We start from the raw sequence: 23,665 nt of genomic DNA on the forward strand, positions 1-23,665 counted from the left end.
ATTTAAAGAAAATCTGGAGTCTACGTTTTTATGCTTTTCGATATTATTTTTATACTCGTTACTCGTAGAGTAAAAGGGTATTCTAGATTCGTTGGAAAATATGTAACGGGTAGAAGGAAGCGTTTCCGACCCCATAAAGTATATATATTCTTGATCTGGATCCGGGTCGATCTAGCCATGTCCGTCCGTCTGTCCGTATGAATGCTGAAATCTCGGAAACTATAACACCTAAAACAGCCATAATTGCCAAGCCCACTCTAAATCCCAAAAACGGCTTCAACGCTTAAATAGATTCGTGATTAAAAAATGTCTGATACGGCGGACTCGGTTGGGGCTCAAAATGAATTCAAAAGTGACGTTGACCACTACCGAGTCTAATCCCAATCTATTTTCCGGAAAATGAGCTCGATTATATCTTATTAAAACAGGCATTTGATTCTGCGCAGACATTGTTGGAAAGACTGGATATTGCAGAGAACTCGAGCGACCATCGGATTGAATTTGCCGAGGTTTTCATGGATGTGAAGGCGAATCTAAGCCGAGGCTCATCGCAAGTCACAATTGTCGGCTTCAACCGCTGCAAATCCAACATCTATTGACATCACTAATAATGCGGATTTTTCTTTTCTAGGAAGCCTCGGTTGCCAAATCCTACTCTGACTGGCCGGATTTTCTTGCGACTTTCACTACGGTCATCAGAAATGATGTTAAGCTAAGTAACATTGAAAAACTACAAACGTTCGAGTTTGGACGGCGTGGCTCTGGAAACTATACGCTCGCTCAAGCCCTCGAATGCTAATTATAATGATTTGATAATAAAGTTTTACACTTTCAGGTACACGTTCAGGAAATAATCGATTTAAAGGGTGTCGAAAAGGGATCGTCAAAGGATCTTCGGAAACTCAGTGATTTCGTGAATTCGCATCTGCGAGCCACTAGGACCCTGGCCACTACGCAACACATTTTGGATGAACTTTTAATTTACATCGGAAACTGGATCGTAGGACTCGGAAAAAATAGGAAGAGGACTTGTTAATCACTGAGCTGTCTACCTGGGATGCTATGAGGTCGTTTTTGGAAAAGATGTGAAAGATGATGGAAAACTTGTATCAACCCTTGGTAACTCAAACACCAGGCCAGCAGGTGGGAAAAAACTTGCACAAATATAAGCAAAATACACATATTGCTTATGCTACTATCTCAAATCACTTGATATGTTTATTTTGCGATGCACGGGATCATTATTTGCCAAAGTGTTCTCGATTTTAAAATTTGAGTCTGAATCTTCGACTGTTTGCGCAAGGGGCATAGTTTGCAGCAATGCAAGTCGACTCCCTGTAAATATTGTCGCATGAAGCACCATTTATTATTACACATGAACCATGACCCATCCCCAACATCCACCTCATATTCATCTCCATCATGTGAACCATACTTGAGCTCTCAGGCATTACCATCTACTTCATCAGCATTAGTATCATGTTCGCATACATCATTGCACCCTGATCATCATTTACTAAGCCCTTTACCCAAGACCTCAAATATTTATCAACTACGTTTTGCTTCCAACTGCTATTATCTACTTTAGAAAAGGAATTTAGGTATTTATGCCTTGCCGAGCAATTTTAGATTCGGCCTCCCAGCTAATCTTTATATCCTTTCGCAAGCCTCAATGATCGTCATTTTAATCAATCACAACGAATTGACCTTTTTCGAAATAATTTCTATGGGACAAATCCATTTGGATCGGGCTTTGCCAACTCTTCAGAACACGAAACTTGGTTGAATAGTCTCTGGAGGGTTATCATCGAACATGCTAACTCATAAATCGGTTTTAAAAGCCAGCATCAAGGACCCAGCTGATCATTCCGATGACACACTTGCCTTCATAGTAATTTTTAGAATTTGAGGAAATTGAGGACTTTACTACGTCTAAGCCATCTTTTTAGCGGAAGACTTGCGAGATGTATGAGGAGGTATTTGAGCCTGCTATTGGCACGATAAAAATCTTTAAGGCAAGCATTTACCTTAAATTGAATTCTTTACCAAATTTCTTCAAGAGCAGGCCAATTCCGTTTGACCAATTGGATAAGTTCAAGGCAGCGCAGCGTCTCATAGAAGGTATTTGGAATCCCATAATTTTAGCTTACCACAAAAGCTAGGTAGAGCCCTACGAATCTGCGGCGATTTCAAGAAGACGTCAGTTCCCAATTTAACATCGAGCACGTATTTCTGCAAAATTGACTTCCCAGATACTTACCTACAAATGGAGTTAGACGATGCAGCGAAATAAAATATGGTTGTCAACACGTTGTTGGGTCTCTTTCAGTACCAACGTTTGCCGTATTTAACAGCTAGCGCTCCAACTACATTCCAGCGTCACCTTGAGCAACTTCTAAATGAACTAGAAGGTTGTGAAAATTATCTCGACGATATAATTATTTCGGGTCCTGCAGTGGATCAAACCCTTGCCAGACTTGAACAAATTTTATGCGTTTTACAGGCGAATGGCATAAAATTTAAAAAAGAGAATTGTTTCTTTCTAAGGGATGATATTGAGTACCTTGGGAGAAGTGTCAGTGCTAAGGGCATCCTTCCGGATTTTTCAGGACTAGAAGCCGCGAATTAATTAAAACGCCCTCTAATCTACAACAGCTGTATGCGTTCATGGGAAAAGTGAACTATTTCAGCTATTTCATTCCAAATTATCTAGTTACTCCTCAACGAGAATCTTTCGCTTATTTTAGCCACAAATGAATCCTCTTTCGGCAGCCCTCTCAATCATATTTGGGGTAAAGAAGTTTTATCAGTATTTATATGGCAGGAAATTTATTATTATAACTGATCACAAGCCGTTGGTTACAATCTTTAATTCTAGCAAGCATTTTCTTACAATGACTTCTAACAGACTCCAGCGTTGGGCTATAATGTTGATGGCTTACACTTTTTATATTAAATATCGCTCAACCACAACTCATGGATACGCAGGCACAATCTCACGTATTTCTCAGATCCCCTTTTCGATAAGGAAGATAACATCGCGTATATCTTGTCAAAAAATGTCGATATCATCAACGAAAATCTGAAAAGCAATATAATTTTGAAGAGAGTATACAACTTTGTATGTGGCTAACCAGAACAATAGAATGATCCCGAAATACTACCTTACTTGAGCCGCAGATTTGCCTTGACGATAAACAACAAGCTGCTATGTCTTCGTTCTGATGTCAAAAGAATTATTATTCCTCGCAAGCTTCGAAGTAAAATTCTGTTACTTTTTCACGACGGTCACTGGGGCATGAAAAAACTATCACGTCAGCATGTTTGGTTGCCAGGTATTGACGATGATATAGCACAACTGACTAAGAGTTGCAACAGCCCCGGTAAAAGAGTTTCAAAGTTGGTCGAAAGCTGGAAAAGGATACACATAGACTTTGCGGGCCCTATATTTGACTCAATGTTATTAACTACATTCATAACCCAAATATAATCGACTACAACTGCAAATACTAAACAATTGTCATAATGGATAATGGACCGCAACTCACTGCAGAAAGCTTTAAGGAATTTTGCCTTCAACATGGAATTAAAAACCTAGCAACAGCTCCTTATCACCTAGCATAAAATGAACTTGCTGAGCGCTTCATCCAAACCTTAGAAACTTCTGTTGGCAAAAACAGAAAGAACGCTTATTCAGTAAAAACAGCCATTACGAAATACCTTGGTTCGTATTATTTCACCCCGAACATAGAAGGAAAAAGTCCTGCAGAACTTCTACATGGTCGCCCAGTGCGTACGGTCTTATGTCAACTCTCTCTCTCTCTCTCTCTCTCTCTCTCTCTCTCTCTCTCTCTCTCTCTCTCTCTCTCTGTCTCTTTCTCCAGTCCACCCAAGATTCCAATAGATAAACCTCAATCGTCACAGCCACGTCAATCTGGTATCCCCATCCGCAGCAGTACTCGTTTGCGGCAAAAAGTCAACCGTTTTCCACCCCCATATTTCAAAACGCGTGAATCTACTAATAAAATGTAAATTTAGGGGAGAGATGTTATGTATATTAGTCATAAAATCTTGGCCGTTTGCCATATACTTTATCGATATTCTATGTTATCATGTACACTTTACCCAAAGAAACATAAAAGTTTTCATGGTAGAAATTTTTTTTCTGAAATCTGAAATTATCGTTACTATTTCTGTAGCGTTCTTCCTTGTTATTATTAAAAATTATCAGTAATTGGTAAAATAATATAATATAATTTTCAGAATATTTCCTGTAATTAATGTTTAATTTTCTAAAAATCGGAATGCTCTGTTTATACAAAAGTTTCCTCGAAAACGAGATGCTAGAGTAATGAAACATCTACTTCCTTTCTTTTCATTAAATTAAAATCGTTTTAAAATATTAAAAGATGTTTTATACAGGGAAAGATGAAAGTATGATTAAAAATAACGAAGATATAAAAAGTTTCATTTTATTTAACTTTAAATCATCTGACCGTTCCTATAGTAGGTTCCTATAGTTCTTTTTTAAATTGTATTGGGAGTTTTATAAAATTAAAAAAATGATATTCCCAAAAGTATAAGTTAATAAGTCAAAAAACACCGAGGTATAGAAATTATCAATCCTCAGCAAGGCAAACGCTATATCCGATACCCCTTATTATCAGTTACCTGTGTCACAAGTCATCAATTTTGGCCATGTTTGTTGGTTAATAAGTCTGTGCTAGTGACATATATATAAATTTACTTTATAGTGCTTATAGTTTATAAAAAAAATTTAAACAGCAAAAGAGAAGTGGAGATATACAAGCAGCAAAGCGGTATTGTATAGCCCCACCTAACGTTTTGGCCATTTGTGGGCGTTAGAGTGTCAAACTATTTTTTTGGTCAATCGATAGGTATTGATAAGACTAAAACATTTCAGAAAAAACAACTAAGAAAGTTAACTTCGGCAAGCCGAATTTAATTTCAATACGATACTTTGTTTCATATTATTTTCCCACCCATTTTCGGATCTTTCCGATTTTGATAAAATGAAATTCGAAATTCAGAACTAATTAAAAAATGTTACTTCCAAGCGTAGGGGGTTACGTGTTAAAAAACACCGAAGACATAATTTTTTTTTAACTTTATCTACGATAGTTCTAATGGGAGCTATAACATATAGTCGTCCGATCCGGCTGGTTCCGACTTGTATAAATCGACTCGTCTAGTGATGCTGATCAAGAATACTTTATGGGGTCGGAAACGTCTCCTGCACTGCGTGGCAAACTTTTAACTGTAATTATACCCTCTGCAAGGGTATAAAAATTCAAGTTCTGAAAAGTATTGACCGCTTAGAAAAAATTGAAGTCCCAAAACTCGATATAAGGTAAATGCTCTATGGAGTGCGACACTGAAATCATCACCATTGAATCATTATTTATTTTAGTTTTTTCGGGAGCTAGAGCTTTTCTTATATTTTAAAAAATGTTATTAAATTGGGAATTAATGAGTTACCAGATTAATATTATATGTAAGTACTAGTTTAAAGATTAAGTCCGTATAATATTCATTTGGTATTAAAAGTTTGTTTATTGAAGTTTTATGTTTATATGTTCTTCATCCAATATTGGATTTTACAATAAAGACCTTAATATAAAATCTGCTCTTAGAAAAAATAATGTTGTCTCACTTAATTTAATTTTTTTTTGAAATGGTATAAGGTTTGCTTTGTTCTTGTTTATCAGTTCAATATTCTCCGTTTGTAAAATTAGCTTTACCGATCAGTTTCATTATTAACTTATTTAGTGCTTCTGTGTCGTTATATATAGAACATATTACCCTAATAAATAAAAATAATTATAAATATTAAGTGCCAATATGGCCTTTTGCATACCTTTTTTTATAATTTTAATTACTCGTTACTTATTGTTGTGTGCTGTTGGATTGGGACCTGTTCACTGACCACAAATAAATTAAAATAATTTATGCTAGTGCTATGCTTAATATGGATAATTCAGATTGTTGAAATATGTTTAGGTGGCTACAAAGAAATTAAAATAAAAATGTTACAGCATTGAAAAGTTTTTTAAGCCATCATTTTTTCTTAGCAAAATTAAGGCAATTAAAAGTAATAGGAAGTGATTTGTATATTAAAACAAATGTTCGATTTTTATAATACTTTTGCCATTTATATTTTTGTTGTATGATAAATATTCCAAGGCCTAACCTCTTTCTTTTTATATTTATTCTGGGTCTTACCTCGAACTTCAGAGATAAAATTTAAACTAATTTCAATTAAAATTTGTTTGGACAGTCTTAATGCTGATTGGGTAGATGCCTCAAACCCTAAGAAGCCTTTGCAAATTGGATAACCGAGCTCATTCTTATTACTTTGGATCCAGCTCTATCACCGTCACTAACAGAAACGACTGCACTTTTGATGGAAGAGCCATTCTCGACAGGGTCTTTTCCCCCCACAGACTTTTGGATATCCGTTTGAGCGTCGTCCCCTTTCATGTAGTGTTTGCGCTTCCGGAGCGGTAGCGTCATAATGTTCCGGTCTGCCATCATTAGGGAGTCGCTCTCCGGCGAAGAACTTCGTTCGGGTGACTCAGTGCTCGATCGGAGTCCGATTGCCGCTTCAACGCGTCGCACGATGTCCGGATTAGGTAAAGCGGATCTGAAGAGAATAAATTAAAAATTATCAGCTGACATTATAAATTCAGAACTTAATGGTTGGTACCTTAAAACATTAACGGTTTAGAACTTATATATAATAAGGTTAATATATTTATTGAGCAAGTTTATGTACAAGTATATACGTATACTCGTATTTTTAAAATCAGTAGGTGATTTAACGAAACGATTTAGAAGATCTTTTAACCAAAATATAAGTCTTCTATATAAAAAAAAAAGAAGGTTAAGACCGAAGTGGTGGGAATCATACATACTCATATTTGGGAACCGGCGCATAGCCTTTGTGCAGCCCGTGGCGAGCAAGATCACCCCTATTAAAGTGTTCTATCAGCATGGTTGCTTCATGAGTGTCATCGTAGTTGGTCGCGAGATCACTGACATTCAGAATACGGACTTGTGACTGGTGCGTCTGAGCCCGCATCTCAGTTGAAGGTAAGGATCCGTGCCCACGACGAAGTTGCATCATTTGCCAGGCGGCAGCATGCACGTCCTCATCCTGTCTGTGATCATCAATTTCATGATGGCGACGCGCTATATTGGCTGCTTCGAGCAGGGCGGGATTAATTGTAAGGCCAGGGCCTTGGGACTGGATCTCGAGAGGAGCGTGGTACAAGTCTATAGTTGGCACTGGAGCGGGGTTCTGACCTTGTTGAATGCTTAGGTCGGTCGGCCTCTCATCCGTATGGCTGCTGCGGGCAAGCTGGGCGCTGGAAACCCCGCTGTCCCGGCTTAAGGCATCCGCCTCCATATGGACAGGCAGGAAGAGGCACGGTAAGGAAGGAGGTGAGGCCTGACTGCTTACCGATGGCGAGTACGTGGAACTTATCGAACTGGGCGAAAGCGGAGAGGAAGAAGCGACAGGAATGGCAGGTGGGTCGTCTTTGGTTCCACGTGGCTGACGTGCCTGCCGAGGTTTCTTCGTGGTCAGCGGCGAGCTAGTCGACGATTGGTTGCTACTCTCAGAGTTGCTGCTGACTGAACCCAATAAAACTGATGTTGCCGAGACTGAAGCCTCCGCCTCATCGGGGATTTCATTGGCGTGCCCCTTGATATGCGCCTCCATCTCCTTTTTGTTCTTGAACGTCTCGTCGCAGATGGTGCACTTGTAGCACTTGGAACCGTAGTGCTGCACACGGTGCAGCTTGAGCACGTGGTTGTATCCAAAATCTCGGAAGCATATGTCACAGTGGTAAGGTTTCTCGCCTGTGTGTGTTCGTGAATGCACCTTGAGCTGCTTGGAGCAGGTAAAGCCCTTTCCGCAACCCGGCTCCGGGCACTTGTACGGCTTCTCTCCAGTGTGGGTGCGCATGTGGATTACCAACTGACCGGACTGAATGAACGTCTTCTCGCACACGGCGCACTTATGCGGCCGCTCGCCTGTGTGAATGCGCATGTGACGGTGCAGCTTCCCGGAGTGCTCGAAGGCTCGTCCGCACACGTCGCACTTATACGGCCGCTCCTTTGTGTGGATACGGCGGTGCACCTGCAGGTTCTCTTTGACGCTAAACAGCTTGTGGCAGAACTCGCACTCAAACGGGCGCTCGCCAGTATGGGTACGGTAGTGACGGATCTGCAAGAAAAGGATAAACTATAAGTAAGGATAACTATTTATTGTTAATTGTTAGTAACGCATTTCTAATATAGCTTTTGGGTTTTATTCATGGGTTTGCAATATGACCATTTATTTTTAGGGAGTACTGTTTTGTTGTTGTTGTTTGGGGAGGTAATAAGCTTGAATTTATCTATGTTGACGGCAGTCCACATAGTGATAAAGCGCACCAGAAGGGTGTGGGAAGGCAAGCACTGTATATACACGAAAAAATGAAAATCTACAGTAAACCAGTAATTCTAAAAACTTTAAGAAGATCAATTGGTTTGGGAGAAAGAGTGGTGAAACTGTAAAAGTGAAAAGCGTCGAATGACACATCAACTGCCAATATCGGATGCTACTTATCAAAATAAACACGGAAGAACGCTATAGTCGAGTGCCTCGACTACCAGATACCATTTCCTCAGCTTAAAAGGGAAAACAGAGAATATTGTTTCTAGCATTATATATGCAGGCGCTACAGTCTTTCGCGAATTGTGGACGTTAAAGGAATATGCATGCCAAGTCTTCTAGCTTTTATAGTTTCCGAGATCCCATTTATATCTCATACATTCCGACGAATCTAGTATACTCTTTTACTGTACGAGTAACGGGTATAGAAATGGCCACATTTATCAGTTCACAATATTCTTGATCAGGATCACTACATGAGTGGATCTAGTCTGTCTGAAAGAGCTAGAGGCGTCGAACCTGGAATGCAGATTCCTGGGCTTTCTGCGCAGCGCAAGTTGGTTTCAGCAGGGTGCCACGCCCACTCTAACGACCACAATTCGGAAAAGACTGTAAATTTTTTGCGTTTGAGCCAAACAAAATTTTGCCACGCCCACTCTTATGCCCATAAATTGTGAAAGATTTTTTGGTAAAAACAAAATTTTAACTGAAATGTATTAGTATAGAATAGGTATCGTCGAGTAACGAGTAATTATAATATAACATCTTTTCAGTAAAATCAAAAATCCGCTCAATGTCAGATTAAGCCCACTGTTCACATTACCGTCTCCTAGACATCAGGGGCAGAAGCCAAGGGGGTTGCGGTAACAGCATGCATAATTTCCCCTATTAACACCCACCCCACTCCGTACATGTGCAATATCGGCAAATTATAACTCTTTTTTTTTTTTGTAAACTTTATTGAGGTGAGTTTAAGGCTAAAACTGCAAGAATAACTTGATAATATCAAAGCGCGACCTTGGAATTTTAGTGAAACTTACCAGCCTTGCGGGAACAGCGAATGTTTTTTGGCATATGTTGCACTGATACGGATCAGCTCCGGCAGCAACGTTGGCCAAGGGCTTTATGGTCGGACTCTTGGGGATACCCACTGGCAGACCCGCATTATTTAGCTCGATAGCAGCCGATGATAGCGTCGGAACGACAGTCGCTCCTCCTCCGCCATTCAGCGGCTCATCAGCATTTTTAGTGTGTGACTTGGTGTGCGAGGTGTGGGCCGACTTGCTACCAAAAGTCATGCCGCACTGGTCGCATCCAAACTGCGGCTTTTTGCGTACCTGCGTCACCGTAGGATATTCTGAAAACACTGCAGAATGCTCTGTCTTGATCGCCTGAGGGGGTGGGGCTGCTGTTGGAGTCTTGCTCGTAATGCATTCATGTTTCTGCTGCTGGATGTCCAGTTGATAACTGACAAACTGCTGCTGCTCCTGGTGATTGTGGTCCTGCAGCTGGAGTTCAAGTTGCCGCTGCTGTGGCGTCTGCAGCAGTTCAAATTGCTCTTGCTGGCCACCGGTCAGTGGCACTCCGATACTCAAACTCGTGGTCGTCGCCGTCAGTGGAGGCGTCCCTTGAAGACAAAACTCCGCCTGATTAGATTGCTCCGTTTTAATGAGCAGCTGGCTTGCGGAATAGTATACCATGTTAATTGAATCTGCAGAAAGAAAGATGAAGAATAATGTTTAAATTGTATTGTTTGACTCTTATAGGAATAAAAAAAAAAAAAAATTATAATATCCAATCAAATCATTATATCTGCGCTATTCACAGAAATTATACGGTGGGATTCGGCGGATATGAACGTATGCATTAAATTGATAATTGGTTCCTTGTACGTTGCTTTAGAAACCAACATTTTTTTTTGAGTAACATTTTTGCTTTGCTTATAGTTACATTTTTAATAAAAAACCTGGTGGAACGCTTTAGTCGAGTGCATAAATATAAGCAGCAAAGCAATTTTGTATATAATGTGGGCGGAAGACAGATATAAACATTTTGTCCATTTGTGGACAATCTCTTCTTAAGTCAATCGTCATTTCAAAAAAAATGTTCTATCCGAAAAACTTTGGCCGGCTCAGTTTTGGGTGGTTTGTGGGCTTAGGAGTGGGCTTGGCAAAACATTTTTTGAATCAAACATGAGGTATTAACGAGACCAATACATTTCAGTAACAATTTTGTTTCTGTTCATACGGACAGACGGACGGACAGACGGACGGACAGACGGACGGACAGACGGACGGACAGACGTATGGCTAAGGCTAGATCTATTAGGCGTGTGATTCCCTTAACGTGGTAAAGGGCGATCGCACTTTAATAAACAAAACTACTAATATCAAATGTTTTTTACAAAAAATATAAACATAAAATAATTTGGTTAATTTGACACGCTTCAGCGAAGTATTGGCTGCAATTTTAAGCAATAAAGGAAGTTCATTTCGCAAGCCGAAGCTTTGACAGCTATAAGTTAGAGTCATCCGATTTTATTAAATTTAATTCGAAATTCAGAACTAATTAAAAAATGTTATTTCCATATTATTTTCCTACCAATTTTGCCATTGTTTCTATGGCAGCTATATGTAGTCGTCCGATTTTGATAAAATTAAATTCAAAATTCAAAACTAGTTAAAAAATGTTATTTCCAAGCGTAGGAGGTTATATTTTGAAAAACACCAAAGATATATGTATACCCTTGCAGAGGGTATAATAATTTCAGTCAGAAGTTTGCAACGCAGTGAAGGAAACGTTTCCTACCCCATATATTCTTGATCAGCGTGACTAGACGAGTCAATCTAGCCATGTCCGTCTGTCTGTTTCTACGCAGTCTCTCAGTTTGAAGCTATCGGGCTGAAACTTTCCAAAAAGTCTTCTTTCTATTGCAGGTAGTATATAAGTCGGAACCAGCCGGATCGGACAACTGTATCATATAGCTGCCATAGGAACTATAGGGCAAAAAGTTAAAAAAAAATTATATCTTCGGTGTTTTTATACCCTTGCAGAGTGTATAATGATTTCAGTCAGAAGTTTGCAACGCAGTGAAGGAGACGTTTCCGACCCCATAAAGTATATATATTGTTGACCAGCGTCACATAACGAGTCGATCTAGCCCTGTCCGTCTGTCCGTTTGACTGTCCGTTTCTACGCAAACTAGTCTCTCAGTTTTAAAGCTATCGGGCTGAAACTTTCTCAAAAGTATTCATTCTATTGCAGGCGGATCGCACAACTATATCTTATAGCTCCCATAAGTACTATCGCGGAACAAATTTAAAAAAAATTATATCTTCGGTGTTTTTAACATACAACCTTCTAAGCTTGGAAATAAAATGTTTTAATTAGCTCTGAAATCGAATTAAATTTTATCAAAAATGGACGACTATATCATATAGCTGCCATAGGAACGATCAGAAAACAACCGGCTTCTTATCCGGCAAACCATAGTACATTTTTCTCGACAATGCTGCCAACATTTTTGCAAAAGCGGCATGTTTTTATATTTTTTCTTAATAACTACAACTTCTTTTCTTAATAACTACAACTTCTTTTAATATGAAATTTTTACCAGAATTAGATTTTCTTATACTCGTTACTCGTAGAGTAAAAGAAAAATACTAGATTCGTCAAAAAGTATGTAACAAGTAAAAGGAAGCGTTGCTGACCCGATAAAAAATATATATTTTTGATCAGGATCCCTAGCCGAGTCGATCTAGCCATATCTTTCTGTCCGACTGTCCGTCCGTCCGTAAGAACGATGAGATCTGGACAACTATAAGAGCTGAAATATTCAGACTTGGCATGCAGATTCCTTTGTTTCCAACGCAGCGCAATTTTGTTTCTAACGCCCACAAGCAGCCCAAATCTGTGGTGGCCACAGTTCTAATTCAAAAAATTTTTTTTTGCTAAAGTGTATTTGTCTTATCAAAACCTTTCGATTCATTAAAAAAAATACCATTCTAACGCCCCCAAACGGTTAAAATGCTTAAAACTGTCTGCCGCCCACATAACATATACCAAAATACCTTTTGCTTCCTTAAGCTGAGTAACGGGTACCTGATAGTCGAGGCACTCGACTATATCGTTTTTCCTTGTTTTTTATTACAATACTAAGTACCGTACTATAAATAATTCGTTAACATAACATTTCGATAACTTCTTCGAAACTTGGTATTCTAAAATTCGAGCAAATTGGTACTACTGCCAGGCTGGAAAGTTTGCAGACGTTTTTTTAACAAATTTTTTCAAACCGCTTTTTATATGCTTGTACTTAAATATAACCCGAAGTAAATATTAAATTGTAGTATGCAGATAGATCATAGATTTCAGTAGTGTTGTCTTAAATAAAGTTATATTCTTAGCAAGCATTTGTAAGTTGGTATATTTAATCAAAACGTCTGTCAAAATACGGAGGATTTAGAAACCGTCAGAAATGACGTATGTGACACCGAAACTTGCTTCCCGGTGGAAAATTGGTTGGAAGAGATTTCTGTGACACCCCCGAAAAAGTCAATAAAAATTCGATAATTATTCAATACTCGATATTTGGTGTATTTGTCCAGCCCTAACCATTTTTCGAATTGCTCGAATTTCTGTGATACCTACTGTTTTCCGAACCAACTGACACCCCTGGTAGGGTGAACAACTACAAGAGATTCAGATCATTTTATTAGGTTTATACTCTTTACATGTACTTGATACAAAAATTGTATATTGTATTTAGAAAAAAGGATTTAGCATCTGGAAGGAACAGTCCTTGATAACGTGTATATACACTTTCCCCTCGCTTAACACGGATTTTCTTACACGAATACAAAGTAGATTTAACCCGCTAAAAACCTCTTTCTTACACGATTGCAAAATATCAATATATATATTAAATTGCTGTCAATAAACGCGTTAGTGTATTGGCGCTTGTGTCATACGGATGGGGTGCTTCTCGAAAAAAGGTTCTCCCACATTTAATGTGTCATATGTAAAGTGTATTTTAGTAGCCGCACAAACATTTTGAGCTTTGTAGACGCGTAAATAAAAAGTTAAGTTATTAGCTGTGACAGACCATTTTTTTTCAACGCGTTGGCAGCTTTTGTAAATTACACAATATTCCTTATAGTTAAAACTGTCAACATTAAAATACCACCTAATCAAAGGCTTTTGTAACTGGTTTTTGTGTAAATATAAAGAAAACTAAATCTTCAAGTTAACTTTTATTTTTAAATACAGCTACAAAATTAGTCTCGCTCTTTCCACTATTTTATAACCGTTACTCATAGAATAAAAGGGTATACTAGATTCGTCAGAAAGTATGTAACAGGTAAAAGGGAACGTGTCAGGCTCACTAGCCCAGTCGAACTAGCCATGTCCGTCTCTCCGTCCGTCCGTATACACGCAGAGATCTCGGAAACTATAAGAGGTAGAATATTCATACTTGGCTGATTCCTGGGCTTCCTACGCAGCGCAAATTTGTAACTCTTACAGTTTTTATGGTAGAAACAAAATTTTAACTGAAATGTATTTTTCTCATCAATTCCTATCGATTCACAAAAAAAAGGTCCCACGCCCACTCTAACGCCCACAAATGGCCAAAACGCTTAAATCTGTACTAAAAAAAAAACGGTAGGTGGTATTCTATATCGGCATCACTAGCCTTGTCCCCCCATCCGTCTATCCATATGAACGCTCTGAATCATATCAGCTATGCGCTCAGATTTCAATTACTTTGCACTACATCACTGCAAAATTATAATCACAGAACGCCTTATCGAAGCTGACATTCTTTGAAAAGTGGTGCTAATTTTAACAGGAATTTCCTAAGATTGATCATTGCTTAAAAATGTTCATACATTGAGCACAGTTACGCAGTTCCTGTTTTCTTCTTATTAATTGTTATTTAATTTACTCTTATTATTTTTATTATGTATGCACTATTTGTTTATCAAACAAAAACAAATCTTAGGAAGACAGCACAAAATGTTTCCCTTCTATATAAAAACTAGTGTCCGTGGCAAAAATATTATATATTATTATATATATTATAATAAATATTATGAATGCACAAAAAGGACGAATATTCAGTCTTACTTTTTTTATCAAATATCTTTATATGAAAAACATGACAATTTGATATGGGGGATTCATATATTTTAATAGATATGATTTTTTTATCATATCAATATCAATGCGTATTATTTTATATGAAAATTGATGGGAAAACATCAAACTGGTATTATAACTATTTTTCTCTGATTTGGACTCTGCGTCTCGGGAAAAAAGTCTATATTTATGACTTACACTCAACATAAAGAAATTGGAATACTCTTAAAGGGTGGCGATAAAGGGAAAACCCACCCTTTGAACTTATTCTACGCACTTTGTTTTCCTTTCGGTCTTTGTAAAAAAAAGGGGAGAGAGATAAAGAGAGAAACCAGTATATTTGGGAGCTCTATGGTGTCCAACCGGCGTTTATTTCCCCCTGTCGTTCTGCTATCTCTTTTACCTTCTAACTCAGTCTTGTTATCCCACACAATCCCATACCTTCTTCATTAACGAAAATTGCGTATACCGAAACAAAATGGCGTCCCGAGAAAACTTTTATGGTCTGAACTTTTACGGAAATAATGCCTTCTATGTAACTTAGTTACCTTTTGCTGATGATGTTCTTATGGCAGTCTTTGTAGTTTTGGATTTGTCAAGAAACACAGTGTTCGATTTTTTTAGAATATTTTTAATCCAAATTTGTTTGGGGGCCCAAGTTGTTGTTTTATTTTTGCTTTTATTCATATTGTTTCTAATACCTGTGCGTATTAATATTTTTAATTGTTAAATAATTTGGTTGAGCGTTGTAAAGATTCTTAAATATTTTTTTGTAATTTTTGTAGAGATCATTTAGTTTATTAATGTGTATACTTGATGTGGCTCTAAAAATCAGACTTCCATAGCAGCCATAAGAATATATACTCGTTTTATACCTATTGTTGTATTTTTAAACAAGAATTTTCATTTGACGAGTGATTTTTTCCTTAATCAGATTTTTTTTGATGATTTTAATAATTTTTTTCATATCCTTTGATTGTTGCACAGGAAAGATGTGTCGATGGGGCTGTATATTTTGCGAAGGCTGCTGCTGATGGTTTCGGTATTGGTAGTGACCGCCTTGACTCGAGCCCTTATTCATGCGCATTTTTCTAAATGATCTCAAAATATCGTTCATTGAAAAGTCGGTCATTTTAAAGGTGTGGGCCCGTCACACACTGACAACACACGAACAAACACTTAACGCAGTAGTAAAGGAATCGAAAAATGTTCTCATCGCTAGTCACGAGGTTTTCTCTTTTACGGTGTAACTGAGACTGGTGGGTGAGTTCCCGAAATATCTACCTCAAAGCCAAGAAAGACCTCTACTCGGAAAAACCAACCACCAACAAGCGTAATTCCATTTGATCTGAGTTACCCCTCTATTGGAAAATGTTTGAGAGCAAACTAAAGGGAAATTTCCGAGCGTTTTTTTGTTTGAGTGCTTTGTGACTTTGAGACAACTCAAAGTTTTACGGTACAACAGAACTTGTTTTAGTTTATGACACAATTGGTATTTTTAAAAAGTAAACATATTATCGGAATTAAATGTGTTCTAAACTGTTTTTATTAATCTTTATTGTCAAGATTCAATATGATTGGTTAAGTCGGGTTGATTGTTTAGGTTTGATGGTTTCCTATACAACAGTCATATAAACTATACACAAAAATAAACAATTTGTATAATATTTAAATGATCCGAATTGGACATTTTTGGCATCAATAATAATTATCATTAAATAGTTTTAGCAAAACAATAATGCTTTCACACTTCTACCAAATCTTTAAAAATGAGGTCGCGACACATGTTTTAGAACATAGGCGTTTTTGTGCCATAGAGTGGTCGCGTCACGCTGCCGAAATAAACCTTAGATTCTTAGTGCCTTAAGAATCTACACGCCTTTCTCAACTTTCTAGCTTTTATATGAACGTACATTGCGAGATTGACTTATCCTGATTAAGAATATATATACTCTTACTTAAAAAAATCTAAAATACCCTTATATATTACAGTAACAGGTATAAAAATGTCCATCTGGTTCTGAAAACTTTTTCAACTTAGATGAGAAGGCTATTTTATCTCTTTCAATGTTATTACTATCAATGACATATTAGTTATCAATTTATAACAAAAAGAATTATAACAATAAATTTAAGAAAAAGAAGTTCGCGAAATGTCAAGAAATAGCATATGGGAGACTGAATATTGGAGAGACAATCGATAATAACTTTTGATGATATCTGCGAAAGATTTTGTAGAAAGCCGGCCAGTTTCCACCATCGACGACCAAACGTTTGTAGGGAGCTCTCCAAAAACAGAACAAGTCCGAGAAACAAATGTTGAATTACAAAGTTTCAGTGAGGGATGGTAAAAAAAAACATTATTTTTTGTTGCTGATGTTTATTCGGCAGTGCGTTGAGCCAGCGTTAAAGTTCATTAACATTCGACGCCAAAACTATTTCTGGGTTTGTCTGGCTGGTGTCAAGAGCATGATCACCGATTCCTCGCTTTGGATGCTAGCACTTTTTTCGGTATCATGCAAAAGGTATAACTGAAAAAATATTTCGGGGAAAAATATATTATCTATTATGAGCTGGTGAAAGAGTAGGAGAGGTGCAGTGCTGTTCCTTAGAAAAATTAAACTACCGTTACTTTGTTGGGATAGCTCTGAAATAAAGTGACTTTAAACTGGTCTCTAGGGGAAATTTATCTTAGTTAGCTAAGTAAATACTTAAAATGTTAAGTATTTGGTTACTTTTGTTGTCTTCTTTGGGGACTTTCAATGTCAATGAGCATGACATAAGCCAATTGTAAGTTTTTCCTCTCTTTATTATTCGCCATTTGTCGCAATAAGATTTTTATACCCTTGCAGAGGGTATTTATTGATTTCAGTCAGAAACTTACAACGCAGTCAAGGATACGTTTCCGACCCCATAAAGTATATATATTCTTGATCAGTATCATTAGACGAGTCGCTCACGCAAGCTACTCTCTCAGTTTTAAAGTTATCGAGCTGAAACTTTCCCAAAAGAATTATGGGGAAACAAATTTTTAAACAAGAAAGGATTTTAACTTCGGCAAGCCGAAGTTTGTATACCCTGGCAGTTATAAAAAATAATCAACTTTAGTAAATAATTTTTATACCCTCGCAGAGGGTATAATGATTTCAGTAAGAAGTTTGCAACGCAGTGAAGGAGACGTTTCCGACCCCATAAAGTATATATATTCTTGACCAGCGACACATAACGAGTCGATCTAGCCATGTCCGTCTGTCCGTCCGTTTCTATGCCAACAAGTCTCTCAGTTTTAAAGCTTTCGGGCTGAAACTTTCCCAAAAGTCTTCTTTTTATTGCAGGTAGTATATAAGTCGGAACCAGCGGGATCGGACAACTTTATCTTATAGCTCCCATAGGAACTATCTGTAAAAAAAATTTAAAAAAAATTATATCTTTCGTGTCTTTTAACATATATCTTTTTAAGCTTGGATATAAAATTTTTAAAATAGTTCTGAATTTCAAATTAAATTTTATTAAAATCGGACGACTATATCATATAGCTGTCATAGGAACTATCGGATAATTCGTGGGAAATAATATGAAACAAATTATAGCTTTGGGGCTTTTTGACATATTATCTTATAATATTGGGAATATACATTTTTATATTTTTAAGAATTTCGAATTCAATTTAATAAAATTATTGATTATTTTTTACAACTGCAAGGGTATACAAACTTCGGCTTGCCGAAGTTAACTTCCTTTCTTGTTTCATATTATTTTCCCACCAATTTTCCTAGCGTTCTTATGACAGCTATATGATATAGTCTTCCAATTTTGATAAAATTTAATTCGAAATACAGAACTAATTAAAAAAAGTTATTTACAAGCTTAGAAGGTTATATGTTAAGAAACACCGAAGATATAATTTGTTCATATTATTTTACCACTAATTTTCCGATCGTTACTATGGCAGCTACTTGATATAGTAGTCCGATTTTTATAAATTTTAATTTGAAATTCAGAACTAAATAAAAAATGTTATATCCAGGCTAAGAAGGTTATATATCAAAAAGCACCAAAGCTATAATTTGTTATATATTATTTTCCCACCAATTTTCCGATCGTTCCTATGACAGCTATAAGATATAGTCGTCCGATTTTGATAAAATTTAATTCGAAATTCAGAACTAATTAATTAATGTTATTTCCATGCGTAAAAGGTAATATATTAAAAAACACCGAAGATATATTTTTGTAAATTTTTTCCCCGACAGTTCCTATGGAAGCTATAAGATATAGTTGTCCGATCCCGCTGTTTCCGACTTATATACTACCGGCAATAAAAAGAAGACTTTTGGGAAAGTTTCATACCGATAGCTTCAAAACTGAGAGACTAGTTTGCGTAGAAACACACAAAAAGACGGACAGACGGCACGCTGATCAAGAATATATATACTTTATGGGGTCGAAAACGTTTCCTTCACTGCGTTGCAAACTTCTGACTGAAATCAATATACTCTCTACAAGGGTATAAAAATCATATCTTTGGTATTTTTCACATATAACCTCCTACTCTTGCAAATAAGATTTAACAATTTCAAATTAAATTTTATTAAAATCAGACGACTATATCATATAGCTTACATTGGAACAACCGGAAAATTGGCGGTAAAATAATTTGAAAAAATTATATCATTGTATCATCATATATCATATTACGGTAAACCTTTCTAATTAGTTCTAAAATTCGAATTTATTTTTTTCAAAATCAGACGGCTGTCATAGGAAAGATCCGAAAAATGAGTGGGATACTCTATTCTATAATATTGGGAATATAATTTTTTATATTTTTAAGAATTTTGAATTAAAATTAAGAAAAATTGGACGACGCTTATATAGCTGTCAATGAAACAGTCAGAGAAATAATGAAAAAATTGTATTTTTAATATAATTCAATCCAGCAACAATCCTTAAAAATTTTACATGGTCTTACTAACGTTGATTATTTCTTATAACTGCAAGGGTATACAAACTTCGGTTTTTGGGTATTGGTATTGTTCTACGACTTTTTGAAAGAACAACAACTTTTGATATACAACACTTTTTGTCATAAAAATTGCGGCTTGGCAGATATTGAGCGATAAAAAGTTCGAGTGTCTGCATTTCAGTATAAAAAGTATATAATTGCTTACTTGAATACCCAAAACTATGCAACAGTCATTTGATGAGGAAAAATTCTTGTTAGATATTTATACCCTTGTAGAGCAGTGAAGGAGAGGTTTCCGACTCTATAAAGTATATTAATCAGTATCACCAGATGAGAAAATCTAGCCATGTCCGTCTGTCCGCCCGTCCGTATCTACGAAAACTAGTCTCTCAATTTTAAAGATAAATGGCTGAAACTTTCCCAAAAGTATTCTTTTTTTCCATGTAGTATATAAGCCGGAACCAGCCGGATCGACTGCTATATCTTATAATTCCGAAAGGAACAATCGGACAACAAATTTAAAATATTTTATTTATAAACTAATATTGATGTTATCTGTGTATCCGAAACGTGATTTGTCTCCGATGTTAGTAATATGTCAATTATGTGTAAAAGTTTTAATCTTTTCTTTTAATTAAATTTTTTCTCTCCGATCGTAGTCGTTAAGGTAGAGGAGTTGCTATTTATATAAACAAGAAAGGTAATTTAAATGCCGTTTAGATGATACTATACTTTTCTTAACTCATTCTATATATATTGAAAAGGCGAATTTTTGAGGAAATTTACTTTTTAGTAACTGTAAAAAATTTCAAAATTGTGAACAATATCGTTGCCTGCCATTTCCAGAAATGATCTGATATTTTTCACGTAGAACATTAACATTGACTACAATGACTATTACATAGAGTATAGGGTATATTGACTATTGAAAACGCCACAAGACAGATAATTTTAACAACGATTTTAAATAAAATAGAAAATTGGTCAATGGAAGCATTTCAGAGGCGAAACGAAATTACTACATACATAAATTCCGACATTCAAAAAACGATAAAGATACATGTTAAATTTTAAGAGAATTGGGGTTCAGCATTATTAAACAAACTTTAAGCTGTGATACTGATCTTGATGATCTAAGTCATAAGTTCTTTCAAACGCCATTACTTGAAAGAACTAATAAAACCTACCTGACATCCCTTGAATCTTGTGGTGAAAATAACTGTTGTAGAAGGGTATTATAAATTTCGTCAGAAAAAATGTATCAGGTAAAAGGAAGCGTTTCCGACCCCATCAAAGTATACAAATTCTTAATCAGGACCACTAGCCGACTCGATCTAGCCATGTCCGTCTGTCCGTATGAGCGCTGAGATCTCTTAAAACTAGAAGAGCTCGAACAGTTAGACTTGACATGCAGGTTCCTGGGGTTCCAGCGCAGCGCATGTTTGGTTCAGCGTGGTGCCACGCCCACTCTAACGCCCACAAACCGCACAAAACTGTGTTGGCCACAGTGTCATTCTAGAAAATTCTTATTTGCTAAAACGTATTTGTGTCATTAAACCCTTTAGATTAACCTTAAAAACGGGTCAAATATTTATTTGATGTTTATATATCTCCATTTTTTTTCTCCTCAAGCCGAGTATCGGGTATCTGATAGTCGTGGCACTCGACTATAGCGTTTTTGAGCGGTTAATTGCTAACCAAATTATGAGTTTTACAATATTTTATCAGAAAAACTGCTGTTATAAAAATTACTAAAGATATTACACTACAAATGGATATATACAATATAACTTTATTGACGCTTTTAGACTTTAGTAAGGCTTTTGACACGGTAAACCATGAAATTCCTTTAACTAAACTATCGTCTTTACCTGTTTTTAAGCTCTGCCACAAGTTTTATGAAAACCTAATTATCTCAACGATCACAACTAATAGTTACACAAGAATTTAAATCATTTATTCTGTTCATAAAAGTCCATTCTTAGGCCTCTTTTACTAAGTCTTTATGTTAATAATTGCCAAATATTCTAACAAAATGTGACATGCACATTTATGCCGACGACTTCCAAATATGTAAACTGTCCTGTTAGCCAAATTAATGAATGTGCTCGTGTGTGCAATAGCGAAATAGATGATCCTTAAACCCCCTCAAATCAAAATGCATAGTAATACATAACCGATTTTTTAACACAGATCATGTGGAAAAACTTTTCTTAAGTGGTCAAATTAAACTATGTACATCGGTAGAGCAAGCCACTTGGGGTTGACAACAAATTCCACTCTATCCTGGAAAAAACACGTAAATTGTACAATTGGGAAAAATTGTGGTATATCTACAGAACTTAACTACCCGAAATACTTTTTATCAATAAATTTAAAAATCCGAAAACTAAGCTGAAACGACTACTATTCTATGGAGTCTTTGGAAATTGTGATGCTACTAGCCAGCACAAACTCCATGTAGTGAGACATATATTTAATCGCAAAGGCACAGATGCAACTTTCAACATTTTTGATATGCCTCTAAATGTCTGGATCGAATACAAAACGGTAGTACAAAATATCTCGTTAGCAAATTAAAATTCAGTGCTTCCAACAGAACAAGTAATCTAATTTGTCAAAAATAAGTCATGCCTATGCTGAGAAACACATTTTTTATCTTTAAACTTCTTTTTAATCTTTTCAACATTAAACTACCAAATCCATTTAAAACAATTAATTCTGCCACGCAATTCAAAGCGAAATTACACACACATCTTTAAAACAGTATCTAATTCAAAACAAAACTAAGTACTTAAGAATTCAATGTTTCATATGTCATAGCTGTAATGTTGTGTATTAGAACTATATAGTTAAGAAATTGTTATTATGTTCATGAAGTAAATTGAATTCTGAATAGCACACTAATTTTAAGTATTCTTCTACTTTTACCGATAGGAAGAGTTAAAACAAAATTAAATAAAATAAAAAAAATAATTTATCATAATCGGACGACAGTATCACGTATCTGCCATAGGAACGACCGGAAAATTTGTGGGAAAATAATATAAAACAAAATAAAGCTTTGGTTTTTTTTGACATTGACAACTAATTGCATACCAGGACTTTAAGAAAATCAATTGGTTTGGGAGAAAGAGCGGTGAAAGTGTAAAAAATGTATAAAATTTAATGTGTTGTGGTGGGGATAAATTCCTTCCGCTATTTGCCTAATTATATTCTCACTTAAAAAACGCCTTAACTGTCTAAATCGGAAAAGACTTTTGTGACGAAAATGTAATAAACGATCTACTATATAAATACATTAATATTTTATTTTACTTTCTATATTTTTACTTTTGGCATTTCAATATGCCATTGCTTAGTTGTTTAATTTTAATGAAGCGTTCCAAATGTAAAAAATTTAGAAAGTGTATTTATTAAGTAGATCGTATATTAGTATTATATTACTTTCGTCACAAAAGTTGATAACAGAGCTTTTGTTTGTTGAAGGTCAACTATATCGTCGATCATCACTATATTTTTACCTCGTTAAGTTGTGTTTCAATTTGATTTTAAACTATTGGAAATATAATTTTTTGTAGTTTTAAGAATTTGGAAGTATTTAAAAAAAAACTTTTTTTGAATATCAGTGAAGCTAGCAAAAATACCTAATCATGTTTTTTACTCAAAACTGTTTTACCCCGTGAGCTGCGGCCAAGTTTTCAGTGTTTCGCAGCACAATAAAAATAGATAATCAAAAATACGTAGCCTGCGAAATATAAAAAGTCTCCTTACTTTTTGAACACAGCTCGTATATAATATTTCGTTCAAAAAAAATAAAATAATAAAAAAATGTTTTCCGGACACTTTTTCACTTTCACTTTTTTCCGGCTGAGGCAGTTTTAAAAATGACAAATTCCTTCGGACAAATGACAACATAGCTGCAGGCTAATGACATATTGTCGGAAATGACTGCATATTTGAAAGCGCCAGTAAACTGTAGCTAGGAATGTACCTATATACATAATTAAAAAAATAACACATTAAACAGGATTAAACTTTCATTAGTTTTTATTTTATTTTTTAAGTTTAGGAACACAAATAGTTTTAATTGTTTAGGG

The 23,665-nt window shown here is 36.0% G+C and overlaps 1 protein-coding gene across 4 annotated transcripts in view; it reads right to left on the reverse strand.

Annotated features, from left to right (window-relative positions):
- Positions 1 to 5,550: 5,550 nt before the first annotated feature.
- The window catches only part of LOC108033099 (Krueppel homolog 1), a 28,648-nt gene continuing 10,533 nt past the window's right edge, over positions 5,551 to 23,665 (reverse strand). The window contains exons 1-4 of one of the 4 annotated variants that reach the window (XM_017107334.3): positions 15,512 to 15,731; positions 9,502 to 10,172; positions 6,936 to 8,251; positions 5,551 to 6,664 (exon numbers count right to left, since the gene is read on the reverse strand). In XM_017107334.3, the coding sequence (XP_016962823.1) occupies positions 6,331 to 6,664; positions 6,936 to 8,251; positions 9,502 to 10,172; positions 15,512 to 15,731 (2,541 nt within the window). In that variant the 3' untranslated portion in view covers positions 5,551 to 6,330. Of the gene's footprint in view, positions 6,665 to 6,935; positions 8,252 to 9,501; positions 10,173 to 15,147; positions 15,304 to 15,474; positions 15,732 to 23,665 lie in introns of those variants that run through there. The other 3 variants (XM_017107301.3, XM_017107309.3, XM_017107317.3) reach the window with 3 other exon arrangements.

Source organism: Drosophila biarmipes, unplaced genomic scaffold (assembly GCF_025231255.1).
Source record: "Drosophila biarmipes strain raj3 unplaced genomic scaffold, RU_DBia_V1.1 ptg000013l, whole genome shotgun sequence".
NCBI classification, from domain to species: Eukaryota; Metazoa; Arthropoda; class Insecta; order Diptera; family Drosophilidae; genus Drosophila; species Drosophila biarmipes.